General features: G+C 39.5%; 1 protein-coding gene across 2 annotated transcripts; it reads right to left on the reverse strand.

The window, feature by feature from the left end:
• Positions 1 to 1,439: 1,439 nt before the first annotated feature.
• Positions 1,440 to 13,259, reverse strand: LOC132187973 (uncharacterized). Of its 2 annotated transcripts, none has more exons than XM_059602394.1 (3): positions 13,121 to 13,259; positions 8,149 to 13,001; positions 1,440 to 1,768 (listed from the first exon to the last, which is right to left on the reverse strand). In XM_059602394.1, the coding sequence occupies exon 2, from the start codon at positions 12,910 to 12,912 to the stop codon at positions 8,158 to 8,160; it is 4,755 nt and encodes a 1,584-aa protein (XP_059458377.1). In that variant the 5' UTR covers positions 12,913 to 13,001; positions 13,121 to 13,259; the 3' UTR covers positions 1,440 to 1,768; positions 8,149 to 8,157. The 2 variants fall into 2 exon arrangements, with proteins under 2 accessions (XP_059458377.1, XP_059458378.1); XM_059602395.1 differs by having other exon boundaries at positions 8,149 to 12,878; positions 13,121 to 13,258.
• Positions 13,260 to 15,180: the final 1,921 nt, after the last annotated feature.

Here is a 15,180-nt window from a genome sequence, read left to right on the forward strand (position 1 = left end):
AGAGAGAGAGAGAGAAATAGGTGTGGGTGAAGAGGGAAATTTTCAAACTTTTAGGAAAAGCAAATTTGTAGTCTTTTAATTAATTATTACTTACTAACTCAAGATTCTCTCTGTAATTTTTACAGTATTTATTACGTGAATTATTTAAAAGCTTTATCTATTATTATATTTTGGATTAAATAGGTAAAACAAAAAAAAATCACATTTTAAAAAGTTAATGAATTTGATTTTTGGAATTCTAAGTTTATAAGATTAGTCTTCGGTCCATTTGTCGTTAGACCCGTTTGTCATCTGCATTAAAAATACTAGGCAGAATCTATCAAATGTTATCACGTGTATACCTGTATCATATCGACACGTTCCTTTAAAAAAAAAAAAAAAATGTGGTGGCGAAGAAAATTCCCGTGATGATTGGATTGTCAACAACCCTTTTCGAATTTAACCATATTTTTTTAAATTAAATAATTATATTTTTATAAATATAATATAATAATTATTAAATTATAAATATTGGTATATAACATCTTAACTATTTAATTATAGTTAAGATGTAAAAAAAATTGCTAGGTGAGTAAATTAAGTCCGATGACTTGGTATATGAAACGGCTATAATATCAAATATTTGTCCTTATATGGGAAGTTTCGTGGGTTTGATATTTTGAACTTATTTCTCTCTAATTTAAGTTTGCTTGCTCCAAAAATAATGTTCAAATCTTCATTTGAATCTGAAATTATTGCAGAACCTGAAAATCTGGACATTGATTCCAAATTCCAATTCAGTAGTTCTCATTTCTACTATTTTATGAGTTAGATTGGCCCCGTCAAAAGAAAAAAGAAATCCGAAGGTCCAAAATAGCAAAGAACAGTTCAAGTGACCGAGTCGAAATGAGTGTGAAGAATAATAACATTACTTTTTTTTGTTTTGTAGTTTTAATTTCTTTCACCATATTAATTGTTTTAGGGGCGTTTGTTGCCCTTTGTAATTGTCGAATTTTATAAGTTGCACACTTAAAAATTAAAAAATTAATAAAATAAAATAAAATAAAAAAGCATGTAGCTCAAATGTGCATAGGAAAATGTTAAGAAAAATACTACTAGACATATAACTTTTTTACAACTTGTTAACATCCGTTCACATGATATTGGAGGGTGTTAAAACTGGGTTGGAAGAATTCTTTCCAACCCAATCTATTAAATTGACGTGTCCTTAAACAATGTGATTCTCGCATGCTCTAAGGACTGATGCTATTTTGATAGATAAGATCATAAGTCCAACCCAAGCTTCAATTATTGCAAAGCAATGCCAACGCAAGAAAAGCTAAAGCTCCATGAAAAATCCGAGAATCCCTCCCTCCCTCCCTCCCTCCCTCCACCATTGTTTTGAGACTGAAGATTGTATTACATAGAATGATACATAAATGATAAATAACAGGAGAAGATGAGCCAATACCCAAATCTTATAGCCGCCAAGGATAACAACCATTTAAAAAGGGTCAATTACATTGCTGTACATGGACTAAGGGAATCACGTAAGATTACAGAACAAAGCAAAATTACTCCTCTTCGCTAAAAAAAAAAAAAATTAAAAAAAAAAAAAGAAAGAAAAGAAAGAAGCTGAACAGTTAAATGAATAGATAACCAGATGAATTAACAGCCTGATTACCTCCTTCAGCAGCCCATTCAGAAAATTCTCCGCTACAGCATCACCATGATTATCATCATCATCAGTAGATGGAACATCTGCCTATTCTTCACCATCTGCTTTCCCCTATATTAAAAACTTATTTAAATGGGTATGAAAGCATTTAGAAAAAAGAAGAAAAAAAAAAACATATGAAAAGGTGTAGAAGAGAAGATATCATATGCGAGTGCACATGGCTAGGCCTTCACTCAACAAGGCAGAATTCAGTAGTTACTGCCCATCATTCTGTACACAAACATATAATAAAATCTATTTGGCAGACATCAATCAATTAGGCGCCTAGCCTCATAAGTTGGTGCTTCAAATCCAACCTGGACCACCTTAATGAAACCCGGATTCTAATAGATACTGAGGCTTTTTCTAAAAAGCTCTTTTTGGCTTTTTTTTTTTTTTGTTTTTTAAATAAACAAAAGCTCTATTTACGCAGTCCCAAATAAACTCTAAGTCATTTACCAAGTAAAGCTTTATTGAACAACACAAGATTTTTAATTCCCAAACCTCCCTTAGGAACTGAGGAGCAGATAGTCTTCCAATTCACTAGATGAAACTTAGGCTCACCACCTAATCCATCTAAAAGAAAGTCCCTTTGAAGACGTTCCAATCTTTCTAGCTATACCAGCTGGTAAAGGGAAACGGGACAAGAAGTACATAGATAAACTGGATATCGAACTCTTGAATAGAGTTAGGAGATCACCCTATTCCAACTAACTAATCTTCTTTCTATTTCCTCAACTTCCACATACCAAATAGCTTTCGACTTTAAAGAAGCACCCAGTGGAGGTTCCAAATATTTCAAGGGTAGAGAAGATATAGTACAACTGAGAATATCGACCAGCTCTCCCTCCCTAATGTGGTACCTCCCCACTGCAACTAATTCAGATTGACTAAGATTTAACCTTATACCCAAAATCGCCTCAAAAAACAAGAGAATGTGATACAGATTATAGATATTATCTTGATCTACATCACACATAATCCGGGTGAGCTGGTTGGGAAGGGGTTATTAGCGAAAAAAGAATTGCTAAGAGATAGATTCTACTATTTGGACAGGACGAATGAGTGGATGTGCAGGCTCTATGCTGGCTAAATTATTCCTATGCCTGCTCGAACAGTTAAACCTAACAAGCAAATAAAACGTTAGTGACTTGTTTGCAAAAAGAACGTGAGATATTTCCAAGGGGCGGCGTTATGTATGTCCACCCAAAATCCAAATAAATAACCCCCAACCATAGCTCAGCTCTAGAAGCATCTTACTACGAGCCTCCATGACAATCACGACAAGGAGAGGCGAGGCAAGAGATAGGCTCTTGGCAAAGACTTTGGGAGCTGCCAAAGAAACCATGTAGGCTAGCATTAATCAAAATAGAGAACCGGGCCATGCAGAAACAAGAAACATCCATTTCCTCCATTTAGTACCAAAGCTATGACGCCCCAAAAGATAGAAGAGGAACTCCCAATTGACATGATCACAGGCTTTTTCCATGTCCAGCTTGCAAATCACGTCAGGAATTCCTAATTTCAACCTACTGTCTAGACACTGAACTGAGGCTATTACCATCTATTCCCAATACCTGTTTCATTCTGATAGCAACAACTTCAGCCAAAATTTTATACACTCCCCACCAGGCTAATTGGTCTGAAATCCTTCACTTCCAATTGCCCTTGTCCGAAAATGGCCAATCGTTTTAGGGATAAGGGCAATGAAAGTAGCGTTAAAATTCTTCTCAAACAACTCATACTCATGAACGCCAAGGAAGACACACACAAGATCACCATTCACTATAGCCCAGCATGACCGAGAAAAGCAATAGCAAAGCCATCCGGGCCCGGTGCATTGTCACCATCCATACTAAGCAATGCATGAAAAACTTCCTCCTCTTGAAAACAATCTCTCCAACCAATCTACTTCTGAAGAGTCTAAATCGGAAAACTCCAGACCATCTAATTTAGGGTGCCAATGAACTATTTCATAAAAGAGATTCTTGAAATATTGAATGATTGTATCATTGATCTCTTGGTAGGAGGTAACAATGCTATCAATGTTAAGACTGGAGATAAAGTTGTTTCTCCTGTGAGAGTAGGCAAGGCAGTAAAAAAAAGGGTATTGTGATCCCCTTCCTTTAACCAATTCTCCTTCGATTTTTGTCTCCAACTTCCTTCTTGCACAAGGGCAACATTCTCCAAATCTGCTTTCGCCTTAGCCCTGCTGACTCTCTTCTCTTCTATAAGAGATCTGTCCTCTTCTAAATAATCGAGAGATGGGATCTCCTCCATTAAAAACCTCTTATTCTCCTCTACATTTTTTAATACCTCTTTGTTTGATCGTTTAAAATCAATTTTCAACTGTTTTACTTTATTAGCAAAAATAAAACAAGGAAACTGAGAAACTAATACAAACCCCACCATTATTTCACCATGTCTACAAAACCTTCTGCGTTCAGCCACATGTTCTCAAATTTTAATGAGAGCGATCCTCTAGACAGATCTCCACAGTCAAGCAATATGAGAAAATGATCTGGTAAGGGTTGAGGAAGACGATGCTGGATCAGGTCTGGGAAATACTCTTCCCAATCTCCAGGAACTGGAAATCTATAATCCTGGACATAGAGGGCAGGTTTTAGTTATTAGACCAAGTGAAAAAAATCTCCAGCCAGCAGAATATCCATCAACCATTGCTTTGAAATGAAATCTGAAAATTCCTTCATGGCACAGGTTAACCGAGTTGTTCCAACCTTTTGTTTGGGAAGCAAGTAACATTGAAGTTCTCCCCCAATGCACCAAGGAACTTCTCACCAACTGAAAACCCCTGATAACTACCAAAAAATCCCAAACAAACTGGTCCAATAAGATTTGAATTTGCATGAGATAGAGAAAGTGCCCACCACCCCTTCAATGCATTCTACTACACATTTATCCCACATCAAAAGAATACCCCGAGGCAGGCAGAACAGACCATCCCGTGAAAGGTGCACCCCACAAAGGGACAAGACCAGCTGAAATCTGCTCTCTTGTTTCTTGCAAACTCACTATGTCAGGCTTCCAAATTTTCAATAAGTTGCCAATGTTAAACCTTTTCCCTGCATCATTTAGTCCTCAAACATTCTAACTAATAATTTTCAAATTCATAATGGGGTAGAAGCCTTGCCACAATACCGAGAAGTACGGGGTTGGGATGGATTCCTCTTGGAGTCATAGCTGTTCCCTAACTCCTCTAACCCCACCCCCTCTCTTTTTTGAAGGAGCCCAACTTTCTGTTAATAACCTTACGGCTGGATTCAATTGCTTTCAATTACAGAGAATAAATTTGAAAGCTCCTATCAAAGCCTTCATATGAAACCCCCCCAGAATTTTTCTAGCCCATACATACATCTCTTGACCAAATTTGAGCTCTCAAGTTGCCACGCACAAGAGATAAGGAATTGAGAGGGGAGATCTGGAGAACAATACAAAGGGCACCCTCTTGGCAAGACGAGGGAACCACATAAACTAGGCTGGAGGGCTCAATATCTGCTACGACAATTCCCACAAAAAAATTAAACACATAAGCTAGGCCATGCAGATCCTCTGGTAAAGGCAAACTTTCACTCGTCTCAGATTCACAGGGGTCCCCACTAGAAAAAGCAAAAAATGGGAGAATCCTACTATTGTTTTTTGGGAGAGAGAATGAATTTGGGAAGAAGAAAAGGAGCTGTGTCGGAGGTAACAAACCTTGGCGTCCATCACTAATGGAGAAGACCCAGCCACCAGCAAGACTGTAACCATGCTCGTTATTGTTTTTAGACACTAAGAGCATCTCCAGTAGTAAGAGGTATTCTACCTAATCAAAAAGCACAATTCTCTATTTTCGCTACTCATTTTTTAATACCAACTCCAACAGATTCTTTATTTCATTCTTTATTTTATTAAATATTATTTTTTAATCTTTCGTTTTTTTTTTTTTGATCCGCGACCACTTTTGCATCATCTTATAAATTGTAATAGAATTGATTCACGTAGCATACCTGTGCGTTATTTTTATTTATTTTTATTTTTCTATTTTTAGTTTGTCAATTATATGCATGCTATTCATTTTTTTTGGGGAGTTTTTAGTGATTCAAAAGACTTGAATTTGTATCATAAATTCATGAAAAGAGAATAGAGAAGAGAGAGAAACGTTGAGGGAGAGAGAGAAGAGAGAGAGAAGAGAGAGAAAATAATGTGAAAATAATATTATATTCAACAATCTAGTGTGCTACAGTGAATAGCAATATGAAGCTATTCACTGTAGTAGTTAAGGTATAATACCTAATATGAAGCTATTCAGTTGGGGCAAAAAAAAAGACAAATAACTAAATGTAGCTAATATCTCCCTTTTAGGTACACTGCTGGAAATGCTCTAACACCGACATTACACCAGGTTTCATTAACGATTCAACTACATAGAGGGGTCATGAAATGCAATGAAGAGCATCGTCGACCCATGAATGGTCCAAATGGACCACTCACCCGAAAATGAAAGTCGTCCCAAGAAACGCAACTTGAGCCACATGCTTGTTAACAAACATAAGTCAAAGTCCACTGCAATTCCAGCCTTAGGGTGGCACAAATTTGAAGCACCAAGACACGCAACTCGGGCCACATGCCTGTTAATAAACTCAGGCTGAAACCCACTACAATTCAGGCCTTCGGGTGGCACAAATCTGAAACCCACTCAAAATAAAATTCTAAAGTGAAGCCCATTGGTAGCAAGAGGGTTTACGTGTGCTGTGAGAGCCTAGAGAAGGACCTGATGCTTAGAGCAAGGTGTCCTTAAATGACATGGGCCTTTGTATTTCACTGGGGCCCAAAACACCACCAGTACTATCACATTCAATTCGCTCAAGCTCACCCTACTATGGGGTTTTGTGAAGATTATTTACGTGTGGTACCCAAGCAAAGCCACTCAAGCTTGAGCTTGAGCTTTTACCCAAATGACATAGCGCTTTCCTTTAACGTCTACACAAACACTTATATGAGTTCCTTTGCCAGTACCTTTAAGAGTATTAGAAAGGTACTCTTTTCGCATTGTGTAGCCACCACGAAGAAAAATACAGTGCTCCCACCTTCTTGCCCCTAATGCCTTGTTTTACCAATATTCAAGCACTAGGAGAAACAACGGCATTGGCAGCACTGGACGGCTGTAATGTTGCACTTTGTGTGTGCCTAAAGAGCCAAACATTCTGGTGAGCCATGACAGAAGCCCCGTCGGCAACCCTATCATTAGAAGTGGTCGGGCCACCCTGTCCGGCAACCACTTGAGCGAAAGTGCGATTCACAAGAACTGAGTGAGACTCGATGGGTGTAAATCAACAGCCAGAGGTGCGCATTTCATGCAAGTAAATGGAAAACAAATACTGCAGCACCTCCACGAACCCACACCAACCCCATTTCTTCTTGCCATCAGGAATAAGAATAAATCCCCTCCACCCATTGCTGGTGAACTCTTCAATGGCCATATAGCTCCCATGATGATTACTGCACTGCTGACCTAAGAAGGCTCTCTAAGAATCTCCAAACTTGCAAAAAAACCTGCATTGTTTTCCACTCTAGCCATTGCGTTGACCGTCAAAAGTAACCAAAAAGCTCTCTCTCCCTAGAAGGATTGAACAGCGATAACCCTTCCCATTCCACTATTCTTAGCCTGAAGGAGTTTCCCCTTGGCTCGATAATGAACTCAAAAGATTTTGCTTCTACGAAGAAAAACCTCCCCATGGGGGTCTTTGTTAAACTAACAGACTCAACGAAGCAGAACCCACACACCAAACTCCTCAGACAGCGTCGACAACATCATCCCATGACACACAAGCAACCAAACAAGAATCAGAGGAGCTAAAATACTAAGAAATCCAAGCACACAAGCATAGAGAATGAGCAGGACGCACCCTCTAGGGTAGGGAGGGAGAGGAGGAGGGGGGAAGCAAGACCCCCTAGGAGCAGCTCAAACACTAAACACTTTCAGGATGGATCCAGCAATACACGCCTAAGAGAGCCCCTAATCAGAAGAACAGATAAACTACATAAAAAAGAACTCACCCAATTTGTTAGAGACCCTTTTTCCCTTCACTTCTGTTCCAAGCTGTAAAAACGTAAAAGTTAATGTTCATTCCTTTTCTAGCATTAGGGATTGGAAACATGGAATGTCTATCCTTCTTTGTTTCTTCTTTTTTACAAGTACTTTGCTACACGTCTCATTAACAAAACAGAAAGGGTTGGAATTATTTAGGTGCTTTTCCAGCATTCCTCCTTCACAAGTTAGCCCCTTCAACTGATACTCCCTCAAATCTTAAGTTAGTATATCAAACAGCTATATTAATTATTAGTTTCTGCTCTTTCAGCACGGAAAATGCTGCCAGTAGTAATCAAGCAATCATGAGAAAAATTACAAAACATTATTGATATTAAAACATAATGCAAGTGCAAATATATACCTGAAACTTTCACACTAGATTAACTTCAAGAACGGCAAGATCCAGTTGCATCTCATGGTCCTGGGCTGTGTCCATTGGAGAAGCTTTAAACAGAGCGGATGGTGTATAGCTAAGCTGGTAATTTACCAGCTTTGGCCCAAAAATGTTGAACCTTCCAGCACTGCTGAAAGCAACTTCTGCATCGGAAGACTTCTTAAAAACCACTCTAGCACGGCTTGTATCGCGATCAACTTCTGTTTCAGATTCCTTCAGTGGTCCAAAACGCCTAAACGTCTTATTCAAGCTTGTTTCTGATGGAACAGAATTCACCTCAGAGAAGTTCATTACAATCTCAGCTGGTGAATTCTCATCCACATAGCCAGCAGGTTTCTCAGTTGCCACAGCATGATTGCCATCCGAATATCGCTTCCTGGAATATGGCCTACGGCTCACTTGAAGGGGATTTTCTAGTTGAACAGGGACAATTTGATACTCTCTTTTCCTGTTTCTACGTGAAGGTTCTTCAGAACCATTTTGGATGACCCTGTCTGTCCAGTAAGTGTCACTCATATCCTCAAATTCAAATGTTTCAGGTGACCCAGCAACAGAATGAGATGATTTTTTTCTTTTACCACCAACTTTGTCCATAGCCAAAAAATCTCTTTCAGAATATTGTCCTGATGCTACTGAATTTCTAAAGTCAGAGAAGAAACTAACAATAACATTCAAGAAACCATATCCTCTCAGGGGATCTTGTGCTGCTATCTGAAGTTGTGATAACAAATCCTCTAATGATGAGTACTCTGTTGAAACAATTATTCTTCCTCTTTGGGCATCCTCAGAATCTTGGAAGGAAACATCAGCTTCATCCCCAGCAGCTATGTCATCATTGCCTCCATCTAGCTTCTGGAACCTCTCACTATTACTTTTCAAGATAGCAGGAGACCCAGTCAATTGGCTTGCAGCTCTCCGTATACAGTCACCAATTTTAAATGATGGCTTGGGGAAGGAAGGCGGAGTGGTATTAGAAACCTTTGCAAAGGAAATGGTCTTCCTTCCATCTTGTGGCACATAGTCATCATGGTAATCAACAGACTTTCGTTTCTTGCCAGCAGATGATGAAACCGAAGCACCAGTGGTCTTCCCATCTGACCAATTATCACCATCGGGAGGATCTAACATCCCACCCATTAATTCGGACAATCTTCTTTCTTTCTTTTTGTAAAATACATCATCTTTTAAATTATGTTTACGTTTGTGAGAAGAGCTGTTCTGGCTTTTCAAAATCTCCTGCTTAAAGGAAGTTAACTCATCATCCTTATAAATAGCAGTGTCATGCTCATACACTTCACTTGAATGCTTTCTGTCCTCATAAACTAAAGCATCTGTGTCACTCTCCAACAACTGTCCACAAACTTGGAATTCAGGCAAACTACCATAACCCTTTAATTGATAAAAGGCCCGCAGCTGGGCCTTGGCTACCACAAGCTCAAAGCGATCACCGCCACCAGATGGGAACCGTGCCAAGGCTTTCATGTATTCGATTAATTTATCAGGTTCAAAGGAACTAGCACTAGCAGATCCATCCACTCCTTCTCTTGTACTTGCTTCTTGCCGGATCCCAGCATTCTCAACAATCTGGAATTTAATTTCTTCATAGGCATCTTTTGGTATGCAAGAGCATGCTAGCCCAAACTCTACACGTCTTGAGACCTCTTCCAAAGCACAATCGACAGCATTCTGAAATGTTTCTGAATTGCTCTGCTTCTCTTCATGGGAGAAATGCGTTCGAAATGGCTTTAACTGAGATGCTTCATTCCAGGCAAACGTTCGATCCCCAAAATATGCTACCAAAAAATAATCCTTTTTATAATGTTTCATTGCCTTCTCAGATGAATCCGAAGGATCAAATATCTGCCCAGGCCACCATGGGTGGCTCCTTACTTTACCCCATACTAAATCTGATACAGAGAATTCATCTTCATTTTCTGATGGCAGCTGATAACTAGCTTGATGCACATCAACTGCACTTCCATGATTCAGAGCTGCCCGTTCAACAAATTTCTCTTCATCGGCTTTCGACTGCTCAGTATCAGTAATGTCATCTTCAACTTCCATGTCCTGCCCTCCATGCAAACCAACATGTTCGGCTTTCATCACTAGTCCTTCAACTCCAACCTGTGGTCCAATTTTTGAATCAATTTGAACAAGATCACCAGCTGTGCTCTTCTCTAAGCACTCTTCAGACTCCACTGATCCTGATACTTCAATGTTGGAATTCAAAACCTCCCCAGTGTCCATAGGAGCAATTTCCACTGTGTCAGTGACTTGGGTGTCTGTTTCAAAATTTGGATTTAGAACATTTCCATCCTCGCCTGCCACTTCAGTTTCAAGAACTACTAGACTTGGCTGGCCCGAGGACATTGCATCTGAACATTCAGCTTTTGTAACTAGTTTCTTTACTTCAGTCTCTTGTCCAATATTGGAATCAATCTGAGATAGATCACCAGCCAAACCCTTTTCCAAGCACTCTTCAGAGTCCAACAGTATATCTTTCTCAACAGACCCCAGAACCTCACTACCGGAACCTATATCGGATTCGCGGTCCATCACAGCAGTTTGCCTTCGGTCGGTGACTTGAGCATCCCTTTGTGTGCTACCACATGTCGCAAAATTTAAGTTCTCATCATTTCCAAAGCAAGACGATATCCCATCCCTATCAATAGTTTCTGGAACCTCAACATTTGAATCTGAAAGAACCTTGTCATGCCCAGCTGCAGCTTCCCCAACAATACCTACTTGGTTTGATGTTGAATCTCCACATACATGACTGTGACTTGCAGTGCTCAGACAAACTGTCTCAACCTTTACCGACTGTTCTTCAACTTTTTCCAGCCCTCCACGCAAACAAACTGGTTCAGCATCAATAACTTGTTTGTCAACTTCCATCTCTTGCCCTATATTTGAATTAACCAGTTCAGCATCAATAACTTGTTTGTCAACTTCCATATCTTGCCCTATATTTGAATTAACCTGAGAAGGATCATGAGCCATGCTTTTGTCTAAGCATTCTTCAAGCTTTAAATGCTGGTCTGATTCAGTGTTCAAAGGATCCTTGTCATCCATTACTGTATTATTACCTTCAACAATTGCTTGATTTGGCAGACATGAGGCATCACCGTGATTTTTGGAGCTCTCACCCACTTTCTCAACCTTTTCCCACTGTTCTTCCATTGAACAAGTAGGGTTTTCATCCATAGCACCAGTCTCCATTCCTTCAACTTTGGAACACAAAGTATCCCCTTTATCCATTCCTGCAACTTCCCCGGTAGCAGCAACTTTGCTTTCTTCATCCAATGATTTGGTATTTGCAACAACTTTTTTTGTTCCTTCAAAAGTAGCCTCTACCATTAAACTTTGTTCTCTCCCCGAAATAGAAACAACCCCCTCCAAGGTACTACTGCCAGAATCAACAACTTTGGGATACATTCCCTCCTCGTTGACCATCACTGGAGATTTTTCCTCAACAACTTGGGTCTGTATTGAATTTTCTACAATTGGCGTAGCACACACAGCCATAGCATTGATTCCAGGATTCCAAGCTTCATCATCTACAACACCAACATTTTGTGTCTTCGAATCAATGGCTGCATCCCCTCCATTATCAGCCAATTTTCTACCATGCTCAGCACCCTCCACAACCACTCGTCTCTCTAAATCTTCCACATTTTCCATCATGGCATCTTCTTTAAGAACTTGGGTTTCAACACCCAAGGAACCCATGACCACAGAAGAATCTCCTACCCCATTTTCCATTAAAGTATTCCTTGCTTTATCATCCAAAGCCCCAACTTCCTGTGAATTACTACACTCAATTTCATCAACCCCACCACCAGTCACTTCCCTAGCTCTCTCTGCACCCATCTCAGCCATTTCTTGCTCCAAACCCTCCTCCCTGGCAACTACTGCAACCTCCTCCACGTGAACAACATGGGTTTCTCCACAAATGGAACCCACAACCGCCAAAGAACCACCAAACTCATTACCACTTCCCACACTCCGTGCCTCACCATCCAAAATCCCTGCTTCCCCTGGTGTCACATCATCATTTCCACTACCAACACCAACCACTTCCATCCCTCTCTCCCCAGCCCCCTGGGCTTCTCCTCCCTCCACACTCCGTGCCTCAGCATCCAAAACACCGGTTTCCCCTGGTATCACACCACCATTTCCACTACCAACACCAACCACTTCCATCCCTCTCTCCACTGCCCCCTGGGCCGCTCCTCCCTCTGTACTCCCCTCCTCCCTCACCACAACCCCAACCTCCTCCACCATGACAACTTTTGTTCGTTCCTCCCGCAACTCCACAACCCCTGAAGAACCCTCAACCCCAATCTGGCTTCCAAGATTGGATGCTTCACCGGCTGAAACTCCAATTTCCCGCAAACCCAATTCACTAACTACACCATCTCCGCCCAAAGATTTAACATCTCCCTCCAAAGATTTAACTTCTCCCTCTAACCCTGCCTCATCCTCAACGGACCCACCACGCCCAACTTCCCCATGAGTACAAATACCATCAACATACACATCAGAACCCAAAACCTCCACCATAATATCGTCCCCATTACAACCCCCACCATCCTCTACTCTCTCAACGCCCTGAGAGATAGACCCCTCAACTGGGGTTTGGGCGTCGCCAGCTACATGCTCGCTAACTATCACAGTAGTAGACTCAGAAACACTACCTGCACAAACATCCTTGACCTTGTTCTCATCCATAGAAACAGTATCTGGGTAAATCTCAAAACCATCAAAGACAGCTTCCCTAACAATAAAATTCGAAAAATAGTGCCCAAAACTGATAAGCCCTAAATACAATCAAGAAAGATGATACACCGTGTAAAGCATAACACAAATAAAATCAAACCCAAAATTACTTTTTAACTATTGGAAAAAGATAGTGATGGATTAAGATTGTTAAGAGTACCTGAGTCAGATCTTTCTACGAGGGAACGATGAGAGGGTTTGGGGTTTAGAAGGTGAAAAAAAGGTCCGGAGGAAGAGATAGTGGGCAAAGGTGGGTGTCCCTTCTGATGAGAGAGAGAGGGAGAGATCTAAAAAAACACACAGCCCGAATATAATGCGGCCTTGTCCTTTCTCACTTTCCAGTGATTGGTCGGCACTTACAGCTCTGTTAAATTTTCTTGAGCAAGTGAAAGTGGGGGACTTTTGTTGTTTTACAAACGAAAAAGTGACGGTCAAATGGCGTTACAACACGTTTCCGCTATCTACGTTTTACAAGTTGAATTGGCTTCTCTTTCTTCCATGTGGCATATAATGACTGGATTCCAAAGGAGCTTAGCTACACCTCCTGGTTAAGAATCCTAAGACTTTGGAAAGATGTACATCACAGGCTATTCACAGCTCTGTCTGTCTTCTTTTTTATCTTTTTTTTTAATTTTTTTTTTTTTTTCCTTTTGACAAATACTAGGAGTCTACTAATGGTTGCCAACCTTGCGGACTTAGCGGTTATTGACTAAAATCACTAATCACAACCGCATAAGGCAGTTATTAGATTTTAATAATTGCAACCGTTTCGCCTAGGCTGTTAGCGGCTATTCAAACCAATAATCGATGGTTTTATAACTGTTTTTTTTTTATAAGGTCTTTGGGGCTTTTTTAGCAGGGCTGAGCGTCGGTCGGTAATGTCAGTTTCGGTAAAAAAAATTTATTTTCATCTTTCGAATTGACAATGTCGGTAAAGTCGGTTATTTCACCGACTTATTCCGTCAAATTTTATTTTATTTCGCATTTCAAACCAAATGCGGTCTGTAAAGTCGGTGTCGATAATGTCGGCATGTGGAAAAGTGGCAAATTTGTCGGTAAAGTTGGTCGAAAGTCGGTCGGTAAAGTCGGTTCGATTAAAAAACCTCTTCCTCCTACTGAACCGAAAAATTCGGAATAAAAAAAATCATGCCGCCTATTGTCCACCATCTAGTCGGTAACGGTCGGTGTCAGTCGAAATCGGTCGAAAGTCGGTTAATCGGTAATTTGCTCAGCCCTATTTTTGAGGTGTTTTGGGCCTTCATTGTGCCTATGTTTTAGGCTTATTTTAAGTAGTTTTAGGTCAAAGTGTTCCAAAAAAATAATGAATATGATGAAACCCTATCCTTAACTCGTATTTAAAACGACACCATTTTGGTGTTTAACACCAAAACAACGTCGTTTTAATGTTATATTATTAATATAAAATATATAATATGTATTGATATTATTATATATAAGGGTATGTGGTTAGCGATTTTACATAACCTCCTACCAAAGCAGTTATGCGGCTAGTGGTTGCGGAACGGTTATAACTGCTCTGTTTGTACACCCCTAAGATCACTAGCAACAGCTTCCCTTTGATTTTCCCTAAATTTATGATACAAAACTATTTTGTGGTTCCCTATGAAAATATATTCCATAATAGCTTCCCTTACTTTTTTCTTATACCATTAAAATATTATTTATTTATAAAATACAAGTTCCTTATATACCCTCACTTTTTTTCTCAAAATCACAATGCAATCCCCAATTAAAGACAAAAATATGAAAGATGAGAGAGGAAAGATAAATGTTTATAATAAAATAATGTATATGGAACTACTTTTGGTTCCCTACACAGCTACACATTGAGAAACGCTGTAGCAACATTTGAGGGTTAATTAAATGTAGGGAATCTGATGTGAGTAAGTTTTATGTGGTTTTTTTAAAAAAAATTTCATAAATATAAATAAGGGAATGACATATAGGGCATCTGCTGCTAGTAATTAAGCATTTTTTTATGATAAGCAAAATAATAATAATAATAATAATAATACTAATAATAAATTAGGTGCATTCCTTTAAAATAGTGAATAGAATATATTAATGTGTACACTATCACCAGTCATAATATGACATGTGTCACTTACAATATTTTTTTTTTTAAAAAAAAAAAAATCAAATTATATATATATATAACGCAGGGGGTGGTCGGGCCACCCTCTTTGACCAAAACGAGGG

This window comes from Corylus avellana, chromosome ca7 (genome assembly GCF_901000735.1).
Source record: "Corylus avellana chromosome ca7, CavTom2PMs-1.0".
Taxonomy (NCBI): domain Eukaryota; kingdom Viridiplantae; phylum Streptophyta; class Magnoliopsida; order Fagales; family Betulaceae; genus Corylus; species Corylus avellana.